A 23,735-nucleotide genomic window follows, 5' to 3' on the forward strand; every position below is an offset into this window, starting at 1 on the left:
GAAAAACATTCGCATGGCGGCAGAGTCGCAAGCCACAACCTAAAATAATTATTAAAATAAAACTAGAGCTAATGTGATAAAATTCTGAACATCCAATGAAGACGATCACCTGAAAAGTTTGAAGGTTAATGATGACAGAAGATAAGACAGTGGCCACATTGCGCCAATTGTCGAAATATTAGGTAATAAGAATAACTTAACGTAAAAAGTAAAATTGTTTGAACGTTAAACTACATTTTAATTTTCCAACGTAAGTACCTTTAAAATCATTGATCTGCGGAAAGAAGTATCCCAAATCTTCCAAAGAATTTTCGTACCATGTTTAAGTATGTATATTTTTCCTATTATATTAGTAGAAAAATCATATTAACATAATTTTATTTAAACTAAAAATAGGAAGGGTTCGAAACGTCGGGATGCATTTTAAATTCATTATCTATACATCTTATAAAACAAAGTTCACCCGTCTGTATGTAGTATGTATGTTCGTGATAAACTCAAAAACGATTGAACGGATTTTAATGCTTTCACCTATTCATAGAGTGATTCTTGAGGAAGGTTTAGGTGTATAAATTGCATGGTTTACCATGCGAAGCCGGGGCGAGTCGTTAGTACGTAAATCCGTATCAATAGCTTTAAACTACTACTTTTAAACTAAACCTACTAATAATTTGATTTAGTACAACGTATAGATACGAGTAGATATTGTAACGGTCGCTGCCAACGCGCCTCATAAAACCCGGCTCTGGTTCCAAACAAATTGTAAAACGCGTTCCGTAATATTTGTAGTAGGTATTAACACTAGGTACTAGAGTTAGTAACACGTGTTACTAGGGGGACGATTACGTTCACCGAACAGCTATTGGTAAATATTAGGGGGCCTAGCCAAGATAAGATAAGATAAGATAAGATAAAAGATAGTTTATTCAAGTAGGCATAATTACAATGCGCTTATGAACGTCAAATAAAGCTAGGTAGACCGGCTCCAACCCTACACCTCTGCCCCGAGAAGATTTAAATCCCCCCTCAATTGGAGGAGGGTATCCCAATATGGGACCGGCAACAAACTCGGCGGGACACATCTTTTCAAAAATAATTACAAGGTGACAATCGTCCACGTACACGACAAACACCAAATGAATAGAAAAAAAAATTTGGTTGACAGATGGTACGAAATAGTCACGTGACTATTTCCATACATTTAACCTTTAAAGTTTCGGTTGGCGTTTTCTAATTCTTCAATCAACAGTTGCCATCTTGGCTAGGCTCCCAGGGTTCGAACCTATAACCATTTACAGAGACTGATAAATCAATAGACAGTTTATTGATTAAAATTTTAAATTCATATTAGTTTAAGACATACGAGGGTAAAAATGTTCGCATAGATATGCGCATCAAAAACATAATAAGCTCTGTCGAGGCTTCCAAACCTCTAGCTGACCAGACCTCGACTTACTGACTAGCTGACGAACTGACTGACATACAGATTAGGAAAACAGACACGACGAAACCATAGGAATGATGACACTTGAATTTTATAACAAAATCTAGTTCAGTAGTTCCTAACCTTTTCAGTCCGGTCACCCCTATGACTAACTAGGGAACCTGATTTTACCCCTCGTCCCAATGGTAATAAAAAATAAAACGTGTACGTTTGTTGTACTGATGTGCCTAAGGAAACTTTCCAAAATTGCGAAATGTTTCGGAAATTTAACGTAGGAAAAATTCGGAAAATTTCTTACATTTTTGTATGAGAATTGAAACTTTCTAATTTTAAATTTAAATTTCCCATATTTCCTAGTGAAAGTTTCATGAAATTTCCGAGAATTTATAGAATTTTATGGAAACTTTCCGCAACTTGCACATCTGTTGTTTGTATCAAGTCATTTCCGTCAGTAGAAATTTGGATTTTCTACTGACAAAATTGTTTGACAGACTATGGGTAATACATTTATGTTTGCTAATGTATGTTCGCATAACAACTTTTGTTGTTGCTATTAATAGCAATCACAAGTCTCTTTAGTATTCTTTTTTTTTATATTATTATTTCTGTATTTTACAGATTATTATTATTCTTCCGATTAGTATTCTTCCGATTTCCGCATTAATAAGATTATTGAGTATTGTTATATTAGGTTAGCTTATTACCCCCGTAAAATACGAGTTTTACCCCCAGGTTAGGAACCACTGATCTAGTTAAATGGACAGAAAATGAGCCATTTATCACAATAAGTATATAGGACACAAAAAAATTGGAAATAATAAAAGAATACAAGACCTCAATGCTTTTGGAATGTCAGATGGAACGAAAAGCTACATGATTATTTCCATACATTATTTAAGTTTCATTGTGCGATTTCAAAAAACAATTGCCACCTTGACGAGGCTTCAGACTGTTCACCGGTGTACCTACGATGCGCGCAACTGAATATAAATACCTAATACCTAATATATTTTTACTGGGTACTAAATTGATAAATAATCGATTGATTTTAATGTAGTAATTGATTGATGTAATAAAGTATGATAGAACGGAACGGGTCCGGGCCGACGCAATCGTTCTATAGAAAGCATCACGTGATCACCGATCAGCCATCATAGAAAACGGAGTGTCGCACGTCTCGGCCCCGACTTGCACCACTCTTGCAATCGTGAGTCATCCTTTAAGCAATAAAAAAATATTTCAAAACGGACATATTTGTTAGCCCCGATCCAACTGACCCACATCGACGACATAGTTCACATTGTTGATGGAATCCGTTACATTTTGATTTGATTAACGCTACGTTTACGCGTGCGCGTAATAAAAAATGGCGAAACTAGTCCCCCAGTAAACTATTATTAGCGTAACGCGTACCTGTCAGACGTGACGCGTTTTTACGTTTCATAAAAGGAGGAATTTTTGGGTTAGTCAACTTTTGCTTGTAGTTCGTTTCCATTGCCTACTTTACAAATTGTCGGGTACCTATATGTACAAGTTATGATTATACAAAGGTAAGTATGTAAACTTTTGACATGAGGGCCACGGCCAGACGTAGGCCTCCTCTCCTCTGGATCTGATTCTCTCTCTATCTCGGGATTGCTGAGAGAATGCTATAGTTACTACCCATATCCACAAATTCCAAAACAGACTGAAGTACAATAAAGACGTTTAAATAAAGACAGCAGTTCTGATTTAAATAAAATGCAATTTTATGCATCTGTTATCTGCATTTCAACTAATACGTGCGCCAACGAACGCACACTATTTAATTTGATCTTCTTGACTCATAACTGTTGGTCATCCGGAACTCAAAATGTTGGTTATTCCAAGTTAAAATTGTCTTACACTTCACTACAGCTAAATCTTAATTTAACCTTCTGCTTTAAATAGATCACGCGAAAACTCTAGGAGTAAATGTTTTACGACCCAGAATGTCCCGATCCTGATACTTCCGATAAAAATCGTAAATAGCCATAAAATGTTTTCGAAAAAGCGTACAAAATACCAGAAATTATTATGGTTGCGTTGTTTTCAAGAGGTCTTCGTGGGTTAGGTATTGTTGAACGAGTAGGAGGCGCTTTTCGTAAGGTGTTTTTACAGTTTTGGCCTAAGACGACTACTCTAAGTAGTTAAAGCTTATATATTTTACCCCCTTGTCACGCGGTAACCTCCCCCTCAAAAAAGAAAGCGGGGTTAAAGGGCAGATGTGAATCTCCCCACACGTCAAGGCCTTTTACTCCTAAGAAAGCTCAAACTTACAAACTACAACTCACCTGAAAAAACAGGCAGAAACACACCCATTGGTAGTATTTGTAGATCTTTCTGTCGCTCATATCTTCCCTGCCCTTCTCACGACTGTTGCCAATCCCGGGATACGGGACTTCTACTCCCACTTTCTTGTTGAAGAAACTCTTCAAAGTATAAGTCGAATGGATCCAACAGTATGTGTTCAAAACGTCTTCAGGTATATCCTTAGTGTGTATACAGTCTATGGGGTTACCCACGTATTGTCTCGTAGTCACTATCAAACTAAACGATATAAGCAAGATAACTGTTATAGAATAGTGTAGACGAAACACTGGCGAGTCGATATGTACATAGTTCACTTTTATCAGATTCTTTAGACCGCGAAACACGTCTAACATCTTAAATGGTTAGACGAAAGTCTTATCATTATTAGCACTCTGTCTTTCTTCGTTTCATTGTCGAATCGTTGTTTTTACATCGGAATAGTCACTTTAGTCGAATTCGTGAGTTAATTCATTTGGTCAGCTTTGATGATTTTGTTTGTTAACTCATAAGTCTCATAATACTGGCTGTTTGTAATACATGATCTTGGAAGCTGATTGTGCTGGCTGGTAAGTAATTTTGCCTGCTAAAAGTAACATATATCAAGTATGTATCAAAACCATAATTTATACCATAGAAAAAGTTTGCTTACATTTAGTTAATGTAAAGATAACAAAAAGTGGCGCCGCACGAAACTTGGGCCAGAGGGCCTACCGCGAACCACGTTCGAAGTGTTGTTTCTCTGTCGCACTTGTAAGTTCATACGTAAGTGTGACAGGGAGGCAACACGTCGAACGTGGTTCGCGGTAGCCCTCCAGAAGATATGGCCGGGCTTTAACGTTTTACCTCCATGGTAACTCTGTGATATATTTTTCGGTTTAAAATCTCGCTGATGATGTTGTGTAACAATTTCCGCGTGATTTTTTCGTGGCATTTGCCCTTCATTGAAACGTGTAACAATTTAATTATAAACACTATAAATTTGCGTTCGCCCCCTTTTATAAACAAAAACACAATAGCGTCACTAAAAAGGTGAAACTGAATCAAAATTCAGTTTGGTGCCAAGCTAGGCGGATCGCTTACGGATCCCCTCCCGTGACATAATGATTCAAACTCATAATCAGGTTATCATATTAGTCATAATTCTGAAACTGTTAACTTTTCAGGAATTTCCTTGGTTATCTATGGATAGGTTAGGTTAGGTTTGTTTTATGGCAATCCTGAAGTTACGCAGTCTGAACCAAATTATGACTAACGAAAATGCGGACATCAATACATTATGACTTAAAACTTTATGGGAAACAATAGAGACCCGATGCCAAGAACATCAAGGTAATATTTGGTTACCAGCGTGGTCATTCATGTCATGGAAAGCCTTCCAAAAGACCACGACTGTAATCTATTTAAATAAAAGTATTGATATCTTACTACATTTTTAATTAGTTTTTCGTTTTTAACTTATATTCGATACAATCTTTTGCATAAACACACGAATAGTAGGTACAAAGATCAAACTGGAGTGATCTATGGATACTGTATTTTTAATTATTTCTTTCCGTCGGCGCGAAGTTTTAATTTGTGGCAATCAATTTAAAACAAATGACAAATAAAATTTCTCGGAACATAAAACCGGCTTACGCTAATTTTATGTTGTCTTTGTATTTTAAATACTCGATGAATCAACTCTTATAGTTTCACGAAGAAAATCTTCTTAATTGTGTATTGTCTACATTCTGAAGCGTGTTCTATATTGTCGGCCATTTATCATTTGAAAAATTGATACTTACAGAAGTGTCCTACGTGGGCGATCTCGTTGCGAACGCGAACGCCGTGGGCCCGCCGCGCCGAGCCGCGCCGCGTCGCTTCGCGTTCGCGAGTTGTTCGGTTACGTAACGCAGCGTACTACGTAGGCGAACAACACGCGAACGTGAAGCGAAGCGATGCGGCGCGGGGTGAATGAATCCTTTGATACCTATAGAAGTGTCCTACGTGGGCGATCTCGTTGCGAACGCGAACGCCTTGGGCCCGCCGCGCCGCGTCACGCCGCGTCGCGTTCGCGAGTTGTTCGCTTACGTAAGACGCTACGTAATTTGGAAGATATAGTTTACTAATACTGCTGAACAACTGCCAATCTAATTTTCATTCAAGATACCGTGTGTATCGTCCACAACGTTAACGGACAATTCGTAAATCTCATTAACAAAAACCTTTGAGTATATAGCCTAAGGAGATGTGATAACGTAAACTCTTTGAACAATTTTTTTCACCACTTTAAGCGGGGGGCGAGGTAAACACCTACAGCACACCACCAAAAGATAAGTAACTCAACAGACACAGATTTTGCTGTTGCGACAAACGCACACTACAATAAAATTCAACACATCAAAAATTACACGCACACAGACAGAGTTTTCACATAACTATGCAGCATACATACGAACATAATAGTGATGGGTCACATCTGAAGAATGAGTCAAATCAGTTTGATGAATGAACTGAATTGTCTTATACTATTTATTATAAAATTGTAAAAGTGAAAATTCTGTACATTGAAGATATTAGGTAGCCAATAAAATGATTGTTTGTATGTATGGTTGTCTGTATTTATGTGTCTTTGTGTCTTAGCCCGCACGCACAGCTAAACTGTGGAATGAACTGTCGCCCGCGGGTTTTCCGGGTTTATAGAAAACTAGCTTTTGCCCGCGACTTCGCACGCGCAGGAGTTTTTTTTTAATTTTGGACCCCCATTTCACCCCTTTAGGGGATGAATTTTGAAAAATCCTTTCTTAGTGGACCCCTAGACCTTATAAGGAACCTACTTGCCAAATTTGGAATTTCTAGTTTGGGCTGGGCGTTGATTTAAGTCAGTCAGGTCTTTCACGTTTATATATAATAGATTTGAATTTCGCGCCTTTTTTTTACTGACATTATTTGCTTGATCAGCTATATTAAACAAACTGCAGTGATTGAATGAATGAATGATTCATTCAATCATTCAAATGTTGAGTCGCTTTTTTGACTTTGTCACATCCCTTAAGACCGAAAGTTCACTATACGTATACCCCGTTTTTATTAGCATTAGAAAAATACTAAGTACCTACGCGATTTTGGCTTGTCTCTGTATTGAAACACTATTGAAAAATAAGTCACAGCAAATAAGTATGTAATAATTATAAAGCATAATATTATATTAGTCATCGAAATTTCGTAAACAGCAATAGTACATACATATAAGAGAATAAAAAAAATAGAATATTATTCGCCATATACTTAATAAAGCGCTCTTAATAGTATTTTATGCAACCGTTGTTTAAGAGAGGTCAAAAAAAGCGAGTGGCGTGAGTAACAATTTGAGGCGAAGCCGAAAATTGTTAATAAAGACGCCACGAGTATTTTTTGACTCAGTTAAACAACGTTGCATAATGCATACAATACTTTTTCTACGACCAACCACTTAAGTACTTTGAAATAAAATTGTAAAAACAAATATTTTTAATTCAAGAATTAGCAAAAATAGAAGGTATGGGCGGAAAAGGAATGATTAAAAAAAACATGTCCATGGTTCACTTATTTGTCAGAGATGACATTTAAAATAAGGTTGGCAACACTGTATTTCATTCAATATTTTTAAAGTGGTCATTACACGAAGTATCGAAAATCGCCAAAAAGATACTACGTGTATGCGCAAATGCTTTTTTGGGGAATAGACTAAAGACTTGTCTTGACAACTATAAGGTAGGGTTTTAAAGGTGTGTGCACGACCCTTTAAATGACAAATAAAAGTACGGGAGTAGAAAAAAATCTTAAATGTCGTATGTACATATCTGAATTACAACTATAATAACATATAACAACAACAAATTAATCAAACTGCCGTATTCGAACTTCAAGATATTCACAAGAGACGACACGTACTAGATCTATTCTAGATACGTTATAGTTTAGATTTCAACTAGTTCTCTTTTGCAGCTCAATTCGGGCAACCAATGTCACTATTACGTTAGATAGAGTTAGATATCTATTAGATGTGAATTGTATCTCTAAGTCATATCTTGTGGAAATCGTTCAAGAATAACTCCAGAATCGTGGAAATGTCAAATTTGACAGGTTAGATTCTAAAAATATCGTTATCGTACGTATCTTGGTGATGTCTAAAAGATATCTTATAGATATCTCTTTCAAAATCCGAATCGGGCCCAAAGACTAAAAAACTTACACGCGCGTCACCGCACGCGCAGCGCCTAATCTGTCAGTTTGACAGAAATAGCGCGTGACAGCGTATTAGGCAGATCATTTACTTGCGTCAATTACCTACAGCTGTCATTTTACTAACAGGTCGATATTATGTAATTTATGTATTACCGAATAGGAATCATTTATAAGAGCTTCATTTACTCATCGGTTTTTAAAGAATAAAGTTGTGCCTTTACGAGCTGGTGTGGTGAAAATACCTTCGACTATATTCTACTTATCCTGTTTGTAATTGAGTTAATTGGTACACGTCGAATTGATACCTATAAGCGAGAACTATACAGAGTAGCATTTCGTCAGCTCTCAAAATCTCGAAGGATCACTGAATCTTAGAATAAGAATTAGAAATATTTATAAGCACAAACAGAACATAAAACATAAATTCATTTAGTTTAGACGAACAGAATTTGTGCTAAAAGGTCCTCACTCAGCTTGATGTCCCGAAGTGAATCCTAGGACACACTACGTGATGCTGGTTTTGAATGTACCTAAATATAAGTTAAGCTTTTTTCATATAAAATTATTTTATTCTTTTAAACGTGTTATTCACGAATTGGTTGAATAAACGCTCGAGATGCTCTTCTCTTGTTCCATCTCGTTCTATTAACTTGCGTTGAAGTGTACGATTGTATACCGTTTCTTCCGTCTTTACCAGCTGGCAGCGGCTAACTGCTGCCAGCGGCTAATGTGCTCGGTGAAATCTTCACTCGCGGGAAAACACATCTTAGCGCCGTTGGCTGAGGCGTGTTCCGATTTTAACCCTTAAGTCCATAGCGGCAACATACTTGCTATCATACTTAAAATAAAAACGCATCTATCTACTACACTATTCTGCCGACTGCATTACTGCCGCGTGAGCAAATGTCAAAAACGATGTTCTGCCCGGATTTTTCTCGTGGCAGTAATTAGAACGTCACTAATTTATTAATGACATTTACAGGTAAAGCGTGCAGCGGCGGCAACAACGACGCCGCAACAGTAATGCAGCTACAATAGACATCCGAAAGGCACCGTTAGGGCTATTTTAGGTCAGAATTTGTGAACCCGACCAAACATAACTACTAGTAAAATAACTAATCAGTTCTGGCCGCGTATCCAACGTGCCAATCGCTTACGCTCCGTAGCGATCGAAACGATACTGTCACTGTCGCACTAATATGGAAGAGTGATAGAGAGACACAAAGCGTTTCGTTGTCGAAGTGATAGCGATTGTCAGCCTGGCTAGGCCGGCAGGTTGTTAGGTTTGTGTGTTAATAACTTAATAGGTACTCAACTAAAACCTTAACTAGCATATTCCTTAGATTTACTTTTGAACCCTAAATACATATACCTAACCAATTTGATCGAAAACCCAACCAGCCTAAAAAACGGAAATAGTTCCTAATTGGAACTAAAACATAAAAAATAACACAAACAACATCAAATAAATACGGCCCCACCTGGGCCGTCTTTTAAACTTTCCGTATTCTAAAACGACCCAACCCCAAACTATATCTAACCTAAAAATGCACCTTAATATCAAAGAATAGGGTTGATATTCGATTAATAAGCGGATGACGGATAGAACGGGGTTAGAATAGAAGCATGATCGTAATCGTTTTATGCTACTAGTCGTTAAATGCGTCGTTAAACTCTTTTCATCTGCGCGGGCGCAGGGACATCTGCCGCCATCTATTCTCATCATCATCATCAGGGGGTCTAGCCAAGATGCCAACGGTTTAGTTACTTAGTAAGGAAGCAGGGACAAAACATAACTTATTTTTTTATCCATTATTTGCATAATTTCAAAACCGGTTATAACACCTCTATATTGTGTACCAAAATTTCACTCCTACGGTCATCACCCATCTCTCTCTAATCACTGAAGTGAGAAACAGACAAAACTATCGTAATCCAAGACTAACGCAAAAAGCAAACATATATGAAATTAACGCATATGTTAACTCGATTGGCCTTAAACTGGCAATTACAAGTTGAACTTAATTTGAGCTTTAAATCGAAGGTATTAAAGTTTAAATTAAATTGCGGAAAGATTGTTTTCAAGATATTATAGGCCTATTAAACATTCTTTTGATTCAGTTTGATATACTGTTGTATTTAGTTAAAATGATATGACTTGTATGAGTAATCTTTGTTTGTGTATTAATTTATGTTCTTATAATGAAAGAGTTCTAATGGCTCCTGTCAATGTGTCATTTTTAGGTATTGGAGTTTCAGAAGAGGTGAACAAAACCAATGCTTCAGCTAAGTATGTATGTTGAATATCATTTGCGTACTATCCCTATTCGTTCCAGAGGTATTCCAAATTCACACTAGACAAATCCCGATGCCATAAACTACCAAGAACACGACTTACATGACTTACAACCAAGTGCACTGTACCCCAATATATAACCCGCTATCGATATCCCACGCGCGCATACTCATAATACCGAACAATGACATTCAGTTTTGTCATGTAAATCGATGAGTCGCATAACTAAGGTTTCGTAAGAACCATCGCATGTAGCCAGACCTATTCTGAACCTTGTGTAGACGTATTAAGGTTGATCTGTGGTCAGTCAGAGTGGCGGTGTTAGTACACGGGGATAGAGTTAGGGACGTGACTGCGTTCGCTCGCCGGATACCGATACCGGAAGCTATTAAGGAGGTTGTGTGGAGGTTGTATGTGCTAGTAACTTAAGGGGAAGGAGTTCTGCAACAAGGTATTGCAAAAAGTTAAAATAAGGTTTCACGAAAACTGTAAAGGGTCGATTTTTGTTCTTGTTATACGATACGATACTCTGGTGGCCACTCTAAATCTAATAAAAAAGATTAATGCAGTAGAAAATCAACGTTAAGAAATACAATTTACGCCCTAAATTTCTGGAATAATAACTCGGAATTTCACAATAGTGTCACCTACTTTTAAAGCTGGCTTAAAAAAAGGAAAACTCTTAATAAGTACTTTAACTAATCTACACTAAAATTAGAATTTGCTATTTAGGTAATGTAAAGATAGAAGTATAAAGTACCTATAACCTATGTACTTACTTTATAAGTACTTCATCCAGAAACGATTAATTTTATTTTAATTTTTGAACGGCATGGTTCTAGTTTTTTCCATCACTAGCGAAGAAAAGAATACTTTAAAGTGTAACTCATATTGTCTTGTTAAGAAAGGGCTTAGTAAAAACATAATCTTTAGCATTAGTGCAGGCAATATTATGTACAGCCAGCAGCAAAAGTTGCTAAGCGGGCGAGGTGTTCTAAATTACCTTGACTCGCTCTTATGTTCTTAACAATTAAGATGCAATTAAGTCGCGTCAAGATCATTTTGAACACCTCGCCCGTATAGCAACTTCTGCTGCTGACTGTACACTGCACTTCACTGTCGTAAACATCTATACAACTGCCTCCTAGCCTAGTCGGTAGTGACCCTGCTTACGAAGCCGGAAGTCCCGGGTTCGAATCCTGGTAAGGGCATTTATTTGTTTGTTTATCACAAATATTTATTCCTGAGTTATGGGTGTTTTCTATAGTCTGTTCGGAAATAGAAGAGTCGTGGAATGTATGTGGCACAATACATTCCACGACTCTTCTCTTTCCGCACAGAAGAGGTATCTTTATCTTGATAAAGTTTTTGCACGCCAATTAGTTGTCAGTACTGTCAGTAGTCAGTATTAGTCACCATCATAATATTAAACTATCTCTCTAATATAAATCAAATTAAGGCCCGTATTAAACAAAAACAAAATGATCTCGCAAACGATTTCCTCCATAATTTACAGCGATCAAAGCAAACCAGACATTAAAAAAACAACCCATAATGCAAAGTAAAACATTCAAATCCATGTACAAAAATCTAGTATCAATTTATTTTAAATGATGGCAACTCCGCTCGGGTCGGGTGATATTTTAGTTCGGCTATAAAGATGCCAGTGTTGCCATACCTTATTCGAAATAAATACGGAGTCGTTGACTCCTGAAGCGATTCTAAATACAACTACTGAACGGGAATGTAGATAACACGGATATGTGTTGGTGTAGACACCACATGTGTTATTAACTTATTACTGTATTGGCCAATTAAAACTTTATATTGCAGACTTTACCTCAGTGTTGCTAGATGAAATCTGAAATATTCAGTAGAAAAAAAATCGTTTTAGCAGTAGATAGGGGAAAAAAGCAGTAGATTTAAAAAGTGATGTCTGCAATAGGTATAATTGAAAAAAAAAATTATGCTCTGACCTGACACCAAGCTCCCATAGAAAATTTGTTTTATTTTTCCTTTTTCTGCTGACAAACTGGGCGTGATTGAGTAATTGAGTATAGCTGGCAAATCAAATTGTCAGTAACAGTAAAATGAAGAGTATCATTGTGTCTCTTACTTCTGTTATTACATATAATTAATAAATGAGCACAAGTTTTTTTTCTACTCATCATTCGCTTGCCCTTATCCCATTCATTTGGGGTCGGCGCAGCATGTTTTTTTCTTCCATACCTCTCTCTCGCCCGTCATCGTCATCTCATCATTCACTTGCGTTCGTTTCATATCATCTCTCACACAGTCCATCCACCTTTTCCTCGGTTTTCCTCTCCCGTTAATTCCCTCCACATTCATTCGTAATACCTTTCTCGTCACATGACTCAGTCCATTCATCTTTTCCTCGGTTTTCCTCTCCCGTTAATTCTCTCCACATTCATTCGTAATACCTTTCTCGTCACATGACTTTCATCCCTCCGCAATCCGCATCACATGCCCATACCACGCTAGGCGATTCGCTCTTACTTTTTCTACTATGGGTGCAACTTTCAAGCTTCCTCTTATATACTCATTCCTTATATCCTATCCATTCTTGTCACACCACACAACCATCTTAACATTCTCATTTCCACTACATGCAATCTCTTCTCATCCGTCACCTTTAGAGCCCAACACTCCATCCATACATGACGACAGGTCTTATGATGGTTTTATAAATCTTACCCCTCGTTTTCGAAAAATCAGTAGCTCACCAGCAAAAAGCAGTAGATCAGTAGATATTTTTAAAATCAGATAGATTTACTGCTTAATCAGTAGATCTGGCAACACTGCTTTACCTTTTGGATTTTTTTTGTCAATTTTTTTTATGTGATAGTCAGCAAACGAGTGGGCGAGCCGCCTGGGGGGAGCCAAAAGGCGTTTCCTATAAACTATTGTCATCTTGGCTAGGGCCCCCTAATGTCGTCGTTATTGTAATATTCGATGTATACATATGAGAGAAATTTAGTATTTTGTTTAGATGAGATGAGACCTCCGTTTTTCAGACGTAAATAACAACTTTTATACGACTAAGATATTTATTTATCGGTCAAATTAGGCAAGTTTAAATAATTAAAAAGGGTCACTTAGTTAAAAAAAAACTTTTACCAGCGTTCACGTCTGACCAAACCAATATGCATTTTTTTTACATTTTTTCACGGTAAAATTTGACGATATACAAATGCCATTCTTAATCCCAAATGGCACATTCTACTGGTACATCATTAGGGCTAAACAGTTACGTAAATTTCAATATAAAAATTTCCGTGAGACTCAGACATATTAAATATATTAAACCGGGTTACTCACGTATTTTACATAAATTTTATTCGAAAATATAGAGCTAAAAATTATACAAAGTATATTTTTTATAAAAAATTTAAACTCCATGGGAATAATGATGAAATTACATCAAACTCAGTGCACTCACTCAGATATTATGTCTGTGGCAGAAGATAAGTGAAACCAGACGCACTCGGCCGCGGAACCAGGTAACCCCGTGTTTATTTAGAGCTGAACAGCCAATAAAATGTACACATTGCTCACGTCACATTTATCAAGAGGCCATTCACGGAAAATCGCAGTTTTTCAGGGTTCCGTATTCGAGTTGGCAAAACTAATACCCTTGTAATGCCTGTCTGTCCGTTATAGCGTAAGGACATTTTAATGACTGGGGTAAATAAACATTCAGCCTTATAGTACCTATAATCGTTTTTTGATAAACGCCAATCGAACACTAAAAACGTATATTAGGTACGGATGAAAGATTCGACGAGAAGTGACATGATAATTTCCATATTGTATTTATGTAGGCCAATCATATTAAATCTAAAATAGCGTTTTGAGGAATTAGATAAGTCCCATGCAGCAAGCTGGTAATCGTTTTAATACTTTCATTTGGTCCTAAATACGCGTTTACTAATTGGCTATGACTAAAGATAGCTAATTGGCTAAAAATGTTTCCTTTTTTCCCTTTACAAACTTCCACCCCAATTTTTACATCATACAGGGATTACGGCGATAGAAACTATTGTATATCCCCACAACAGAAATATATACCAAATTATAAATACATCAGTTCAGTGGCTTAATCGTGAAGTGGTAACAGACAGACAGACACACTTTCGCATTTATGGACGTGTTTGGCGGTCAAAAGGTTAATGCAATGTGCATTGCAGCTGAAGTAGTAGGTTATTCTTAGCACTATGATGTGAACACAGCTTTTAAGAGCACGAGCGGGTGATTGTGAACAGTTTGACTATAAATTATAGGTAAGGTGAGTATATTATGTAGTTGTCATCTAATTTATCAGATAAAGGTGTAAAGGTTTGTATTGTATACTGGGCTTAAACTGCAAGTGAGATAGAAATAATTCTTCCAACCAAAAGTAGGTAACTATATAGTCCGTGGAGCGTTCTAGTACCTATCATACGTGTGATACCAAATCCATACTGTTCTGGGTTCTGGGCGCTTCATGTGAACCATACGCTCGTTTACTACTAACGCAGTGAGCACCAAGGTTGCCAGTTAAAAACAGAACAATCTCAACAGACAAAATTCTTGATCGATTTCATCGCCTCCCCTGATTTAATCCTTTTCGAGAGACTTCTTGACATGAAAATACTGTTCTAAGGATCTGTGGTGGAAGTTCATGTGATATTGAAGGGATTATAGGCTTTAAATTCGTAGCAGTTGGCAGTATAATTGAGTGAACTACATAATGGGTATATTAACAGGAAAATTCTGAACTGACCATCGATGCATGGACATAGGCACATTTATACCTAATAAAAAATCTATGTTACTCATCTACTAAGTGAAAAACAGCCAATACCCATTGTAAACTTCCAAATGTTTACAAATCGTTGTAAAAACGAAATAAGTGGACTATCCGAATCAACATAAACAACTTACGATCAAAAGAATATGACGTGTGCCGACAGCTGACCGAACGTGGGTCTTATGACGTTGGGACAAGAGTCGCGAGTGGTCCATTCACTGTGTCGAGTATACATGATATTGTAAACTTTAAGAAGAATACCAATACTTTCACGATAGGTTTTCGATTTTTTGTGGTTGATGGACCTCCATAAAATAAATTTGCCAGAGCATAATCGCTGGAACCTCTATAATTGAGACATATTTTTTATAAACCCGGATAATTGGCACGACCTGCTTAAATTTAAAACCTGGTTAATTGACACAAAATTGACGATTCATTGAGATTTCAACAACCTATCCAGATTTCACTGTATATGGTATAGGCGCGAGGCCTTTTAAAACCAAACGCACGCTTGTATCATTATTAGATACTAACAAGACAGGCTCTTGGCAGATCAGAACAATGTTATTCTTGGCCTATTTTCGAGTACACTTATAAATAAAAGCGACACTACTTCCTCCATCAAAAGGCGCTCGGAGACGAGAATTTCCGGTCGGAAATGCTCACGAGACCATCGTAGTGACTCAATGAGATATTTCTGTAGATGTAGACGGAGTAAAAATTTGCAGTTTTGACAGAAAAGTCGCTACGGCTACGCGCGCGGCTACAGCCATATCAAACTTCGTGCATTCCGACATGGTTCACGATGACGCAGCGCACACGATACTCGTGGCGTTCTAAGGGTTAACAAATACTGCACATGCCGCTACTACTGACGCTGCCACTTTCCGACCCTTGGACTAGTTACCGTCCAGAGCATTGATGACAATTTCGGGTAAAGTAAGCACGCTACGCACGAAAATTTTTGTACATTGACCCGATATTTTCTATCGCTATCACATTGCGATAGAGATAGGACAGTACCAGGATTAGAAGCCGTGACCTTTGGCTTGAGAACTGCCTGAACAACTCCAGCTGCCTCCAACCAATCACGATAAATACTGAGAAATAACAACGGTGACCGAGAATTTTGAAAGAAATGGAACGCGTAACGTTTGAGCTCAAAGGAATCTTTGTCAAATAAATACAATGTGTGGTTTACGACGGTGAGTTGAAGGTTCCCTTGTATATGTAAAGAAGAATCGTATAAACATGCGGATTTCACGGGAAAAACTAATTTTCTTTACCTTATTGCCGGTGTCTGATCGATGAGGCTGCGAGCAGAGCTGACAGCTACTGCTTGCACAGTTTGTGCAGTTATTAGCTAGGTCTGACCCAACATCAAATACTGACTCAAGTTATTCTGACTATTTCTAAAATTACATCGAAAAACCGGCTAAGTTTAAGTCCGACTCACATTTCTAATAGGCTTTTCTGTCATCTATAGGTAAAGAACTATTTTGTGTAGTTTTCAAAATTTTAGACTCAGTAGTTTCGGAGATAAAAGGGGGGGGGGGAGGGGGAGGGAATAGTAATTTTTTGGCAATTTTTTCTTAAAAAACTTCTATTCTATGTATTTTACAATTATAAAAAAAGTTTTTTCCTTTTGAGGTACGGAACCCTAAAAATGAATCGGTTCCTGTTATTGTAACCACGATTATAATATTTACTTCATTATTTAAACGTAAAACCAAATTGCACCCATCAAACTGGGGTGTGGTTAATATGTATTTGGCAACTATTCCGTCACTATCTACTTATTTGATGGCGACTGTAACACCGACGTTGGCAAACTGTTTTGAGAATTTGGTTTATCTTAATAAAGATTCACGTGGAGTTTATTTACATTCAACTAAATGTCAAAGCGGATAGACTATTTATAATAAATCATAAACACGCTCCTCTACAGCGTTTCCCAGAAGATCGTTGTTTAAGAAAAGTGTCTCGATGTTTTCGCTGGAACTAAGTAAATGGGGCCAAGGTGGCTATTATCTCGCTAAATGTGCCGCTGAATCCCAAATGAGTCTATACGAGTACTAATTTTACTTCCTAGTTAGCTTTTTGTGTTACGAAGCACCCAAATTTGACACTGATGCGGGATTTACGCGTAGAAACATGTACCGATGACGAAAAAGAGTGTAGTAGTTGTAAATGTTCTTATTTCGTTTCATTTTAATAGTTTCAATAAAATGATATTTTTACAAAGAAAACTTGGAGCGATCACTAGTACATGGGAAAGGTATCGGTACCTAATTGAGTTTATCGATATAAGAACTCTCTACCTGTCATTCAATTTTGGCCCCAAAAATCTGATGTCTGAACGGGACCTTGATAACACTCGCAGTGCTGTCAGGGATATTGTGAGAGTGAGACCAAGATAAGTCTGCAACGATTTTTATAGCTCACGCAGTGCAAGTGTTATTTATACGTTATAATTTCATAGAAATTTGACGTTTAAAATAACACTGGCACTGCGTGTGCTATCAAAATCGTAGCAAATTTATCCCTCGGAATAATAAACCAACAGGAACCGCCATTAACAGGCGTTCCCCTCTGCCAAAAGTCGGCGGCCACCGGTCAAGGAGGTTATATAAAACTAGTTGCCATACGTCATACGCCATTCAGCAAACGTCAGTCTAAGCGGAATGTTAGGAGCAGAAAATGCCGAATTGTAGCGTTTTCTCCTGTAAAAACCGATCGGAAACATCTAGCGTACTTACAAAACACGTTTCTTTTCATATGTAAGTACTATTACATGTAAATATTATGAAATAGTGCACTAATTTAGCAAAAAACTAAAAAACATTGTCAATCTGAAAGTGATACCACTTCATGGTACTAGATCTAATTTAGGGTAAAATTTAAAGAAGACTTTCTAAATATTCATTAGGTATACCTAACTTCTAATTTGCGTTGCTTATTGTTATATAATTTATATAACACATTATTTTTCTATAACACCTTATTTTTATATCAACATAATCCATTCAATGAAATAAATAGTATAAATCATAAATAACGTGATATTACCGATATAGGGTCATTGTGCTAGTTTCCGTCCATGCTCTAGTCTCTAGTTTTCGTCCACATGACAGATTAGCAAATAACATATTTGATATTTAATTTGCTACTTGCCAAATACATTTTTTATGTAGATAGATATATATATATTGTCTCGACATTAAGGATTGCATTAAGTCCAAATTTGTGCAGCAATGTAGATTTATATTCAATTTCGTCAAGTGGACGAAAACTAGAGCTGGACGAAAACTAACGCACCTACTCTACTACTGTTTGAAAATTCATTTTTCTCTTAGTTTCTATCGTATATTTTTTATTTGACACATCCCATGTTTGTATTGCAATTTATTTATTTTAAGGTATTTACTGCCGTCATTTTCCATAAATAGGCACTTTTAATTTATTACTCTGGTATCACTCTACCATAGTTAGTGTTGGGACACCATAAAAACCAATATCGATAAAATCTATATGAACATTATAAATATATTGTTATTTTGATTTATTTTTTTAGATTTCCAAAAGATGCAATAAATATTAAACATAAGTAGTTTTCAGCTTATCAAGCCATCGAAAACCTAAAAATATTGCAATATCAGTCACGTTTTAAATATCTAAGAACTGTATAAGTAAGTTTGTAATTCCATATAAATATATGCTATTACAAAGTTACTGTTGCAGTTCCTACAAATAGTAGGTAAAGTAAAGGTACACTACGATGTATGTACGATGTGAGTATGAATAAAGATGTGTTTAGTTATGATATGTGTATACATAGTATGGGTATGAGTACCCGAAAGAAGGACTGTCTACAAAAAGAGATGAGATCCCATGAAAAACATTACATGTAAAAAGGTGCAAGTCTCGCAACGCTTCTACTACAAAAAAGTTTTGACATGTAATGCTAATGTGAAACCAAGTCGGTTATTTTAATCAGTGCCAGGGGGTGTTAAAACCGTATCAATAAGATATCTTTTCTCTGTAATACATATAATGACTTGGCAATCGCACATAATGCTTTACTCTTACCGTACTCGTAAATATATGTAATGCTCAAACTGCAATTAGCGCTAGCGTTATGTTCAATTAGAATTATTTTTAATAGGTGACGATGATCCTTATGTCATTATGCAGCCGTGCGATGGCCAAGTCATTATACGTATTACAAATTAAAGATATCTTATTGATACGGTTTTAACACCCCCTGGCACTGATTAAAATAACCGACTTGGTTTCACATCAGCATTACATCTCAAAACTTTTTTGTAGTAGAAGCGTTGCGAGACTTGCACCTTTTTACATGTAATGTTTTTGATGGTTATAATTGACTAAAGCAGACAGTTAAAATTCCGTCAATAAAATATCGACAATATTATCGACAAGTCCCTCGCACTTCTACGATTACTTAGAACTGACATCATCTCGTTCACGGACAGGGTTGTCTGTGTTTGTTCTTGTATTTGTGTGAATATAGTTTATGCTAGTGTTTGATAATTTTGTCGTGTGCGTGTGTAGCGACGCATGCAAAAAATGCATTAGTGTTTACATTATTTGTGTGCGTTCCTCGCCCCCCGCACCGAAAACGGCAGAATTTTTCACATAGAAATTAGTGCGTGTCACCACTCCATATTGGATTATTACTCCGAGATTTATCCTGGTCTAACTCTAGATGATTGCTTTGTTCGTAGCTGCTTTCAGCTACATTCAATAATTTATTTCTCATTGAACGCATGATTACTAATAGTCGTTATCTGAAGAGCTCTGATAGGTGATTTAACTGCCTTTAAAATTTCTTTATAAGTGTTCAAGATAACTCTCTAACATTTTGCACAACCACATTGACTCATTTCCTTTGATTCAAATTTTGAAAATCAATATTGACTCATCCAAAGTTCTTGATACTTGGCAAGCATTTCCCGTGAGTAATCTACCTTCCTAAAGGGTAATGTTCTCCATGTGTGTTTCAGCTTGTCTTGATACTTGGCACGCCTAAACGGACTAAACGTTGTTCCGCATTTCAACATGTGGGTTGTCATTAGAGGTGTCTCAATCGTGAAAGTGACACAGGATAAATAGTGACATGTTTACGTCAACAGTTGCTTTTTTAGCTTTCTTAAAATTTGTGTATTTAGAAATGTTACATTTAAGTAATAAAAATACGGTAAAAACATATTTCATCAATTATTTTTATAAATTACTTAATCCCAACCAAAAGAGACTTGAAGAAACTGCATGTCAGTCATAGGGACCATCAGTCGACGCGAGCGGTATATACTCGTAGCGGTAGGAATCGATCATCACCTTCCATACAAGCCCTTTATACAATCAAAACTGTTGCTTACATTTACACTGAGTCACCCAACCTTTAGCGTATCCATTGTCGATTCATGAAAAATCCCGCGAATCGGTTAAGACGCCTTTCATTGCCCGTTTGTTTACTTGATCGAAAGATAATAATCGTAACAAGGTTGGGTCGATTTACTTGTATGGTTCGGATATGGGTCACCTGTTGGAAGAATACCGAGGTTTGTTATTGAGATGGTTTAGCGGTAATATAATTTGTATATATTATAATTTGGTTTTTATTGTAAACTCGAATAAAGCTAGGTGTTTTACGTTTCATATGTGTGTGGTGGATAATAATCGTGGGCTTAATTCAAACTTCGGTTGTGCGGTGTTATAATATTTAAATTATATATGTTATTACATATTTTAAATATGTTTAAAATGAACTTGCATTTTGTCTATAGTACAGTTCCGTGCTATATCGTAATACTTTATCATTTATTCAATAGCTTTTTATAAAAGCTATGATACGTATAAAATTTCAAACAGAGAAATGGACAAAAGGAAAAAAGCCGGTACACGGTGGTCCAGTGTTAAACAATAAACTAAGCAACCTGCGTGTTTGTGTATGTCACTTTATTACACTTAAAGAAGTCTACACAAATAGACATTTTTTTAAATGCCTTCGTTATCAATTTATATAGATTTTTATAAGTGCCGTTATATACGAATAAATAGTCATAGTCAGACAGATTAACAAAAGAAAAAGAAAGGGAGCTGATTCTGTTAAAAACATTAATTTGGTTTTAATGTGATGTTGATGAGCTTGAGTCGTGCGCACCAATAAGTGCGAGCTACGATGTGAGTTATGATCGCGACAACTCCTGATTGCATTTAGCATTTCGTCTGCACAAATGAGTGTGCGTCGCTAACGCTGGTGCACTCGGTCAAGGTCGTATCAAATAAAGATGAGAACTATATTAAATTGTTAGAACACAATCGGCATCCTGCAGGTGTATTGTGGATGGCTTTATCTACGTGATAAAATTACTGTCACTTTTTTACACCGCGGGATAGAAAGTGACGGATACGTTTATATCACGCTGTCATGTAGACAAGAACGACCATCATATCCGTGCTGGAGTGCGTCTCGCTGGCGCCAATACATGTACGAACAAGTACGAGAGAAATGCACGCACTGCACATAACTAAATGAAATCATTCAGATATCATTTCGACATCAAAATTTAAGTTTCAATTGGCCTTCTTGATTATTTAATTGTGTGCCTTTTTTAGAGGTATCGGTAGTGATAGTGTCAAAGTGGGGAACCCCCGTATACTGTCCGTCCGTCTGTCAGTTCGTGTCAGAATCGGCCCCCGCTGGGCGGCTGCATGAAAAAAGCGGTACAATGAATTAACCCAGTTGCGAGCTATTTCGGGGCTGCGTACGCGCCACTATAGGCATCTGGAGCGCTTCTCAAGCTGTAAACGCGCGATATAAAGTCTGTCATATAAGTGAATTAAAAAAAATCCATCATACAAGTCAATCCGTCATGAAGTACAGTCAGCATCAAATAGATAATGACGGCAACAGTGACCAAACATGTCGCACTTGTATCGTAAATAACTATTAAACAACAGACTAGCACCACATAATAAATAATAGTAGTATACAGAAGATTCACTCTCTAACAAAACGCATCCATTACGACAGTTATGAATGCTAGGTGGCGCAAGCGGTACTTGTAGAGGTACTTGTAGCGACGCGACGAAATCGCGGAGTGAGCCACGCCAGCTATTACTGAATTTGTAGGTCATGTCCACCGTTTCCAGCAATTAAGTTAAATATCAATCGTTGGTCACTTTATAGGAATAATAAAAAGAAAGATAATAGGTACTAAAGTGTCATTCAATAGAACTTGCGAACTATGTAAACAAAATTTAAGTTACTAGTAAATTGACATTCAGTGTCAATTTTAGTATGGCAGTTTGTTTACATAGTTAGCAAGTTCTATTGAATGACATTTTACAGATATAATTTTAATATAGGTAAAACATATTATAAGAATGTTATTCTTCCTTATGAAATAGCGTATTAAAATTGTTTGCATTGTAATTTTGTAAAACTATTGACGCACGTGGCTAGAAAATCGTAAAGTTTAAGAAACGCTGTAGCGTAGTATTAAGTATTGAAAACATCTCAACAATATTAAAATAGGTTTTCTTATTACTCAGATACATTGACGTGATTTCTTGAAAGTGGAATGGTCTCGAGATTGACTTGTATTAATAAATACTTTTTTGAAGAATGTCGTATTTATCTTGGTAATAAAGTGTTTAATGAGATTAAAAAAAGGTCTTAGTGATACACTTAATTTAGCATCGTGAATCTAAGCAAATTAATTTAAACTATTTATGTATAAAGAAATACGATCAGCTACACAAAACAGTTAAAAATGGTAAGTACATAATAGTATTTTATGCAACCGTTGTTTAAGAGGGGTCAAAAAAGGCGAGTGGCGTGGGTAACAATTTGAGGCGAAGCCGAAAATTGTTAATAAAGACGCCACGAGTATTTTTTGACTCAGTTAAACAACGTTGCATACAATAATTTTTCTACGACCAAGCACTTACTTTGAAATAAAATTGTAAATTTAAAAAATATTTTTAATTCAAGAAGTAGCAAAAATGGAGGGTACTGGCGGGAAAAGAATGAATGAATGAATGAAATTTAAAAAAAATGTCTATGGTTCACTTATTTGTCAGAGATGACATTTAAAATAAGGTTGGCAACACTGTATTTCATTCAATATTTTTTAAGTGGTCATTACACGAAGTATCGTAAAATCGCCAAAAAGATACTGCGTGTATGCACAAATTCTTTTTTGGGGAATAGACTAGAGACTTGTCTTGACAACTATAAAGTAGGGTTTTAAAGGTGTGTGCACGACCCTTTAAATGACAAATAAAAGTACGGGAGTAGAAAAACATAATTTTTATATGGTCTTCTTCAGCAGGTCGTTTTTAATTAGGGTTCCGTAGCCAAATGGCAAAAAACGGAACCCTTATAGATACGTCATGTCTGTCTGTCTGTCTGTCCGTCTGTCCGTCTGTCTGTCCGTCCGTATGTCACAGCCACTTATCTCCGAAACTATAAGAACTATACTGTTGAAACTTGGTAAGTAGATGTAGAGTAAGTATTCTGTGAACCGCATTAAGATTTTCACACAAAAATAGAAAAAAAACAATAAATTTTTGGGGTTCCCCATACTCAAAATTTTTTTTTTCACAAACCCATA

The 23,735-nt window shown here is 36.5% G+C and overlaps 1 protein-coding gene across 7 annotated transcripts in view; it reads right to left on the reverse strand.

The window, feature by feature from the left end:
* LOC134661534 (innexin shaking-B) overlaps window positions 1–23,735 on the reverse strand; it is a 76,005-nt gene that overhangs the window by 19,591 nt on the left and 32,679 nt on the right. For 2 of the 7 annotated variants that reach the window (XM_063517660.1, XM_063517657.1), the window contains exon 2: window positions 3,757–4,338. The exons of 3 other annotated variants lie outside the window; for them this stretch is intronic. In XM_063517660.1, coding sequence (XP_063373730.1) covers window positions 3,757–4,128 — 372 coding nt within the window. In that variant the 5' untranslated portion in view covers window positions 4,129–4,338. Of the gene's footprint in view, window positions 1–3,756; window positions 4,339–23,735 lie in introns of those variants that run through there. 2 more of the 7 variants (XM_063517658.1, XM_063517661.1) reach the window with 2 other exon arrangements.

This window comes from Cydia amplana, chromosome Z, assembly GCF_948474715.1.
Source record: "Cydia amplana chromosome Z, ilCydAmpl1.1, whole genome shotgun sequence".
NCBI classification, from domain to species: domain Eukaryota; kingdom Metazoa; phylum Arthropoda; class Insecta; order Lepidoptera; family Tortricidae; genus Cydia; species Cydia amplana.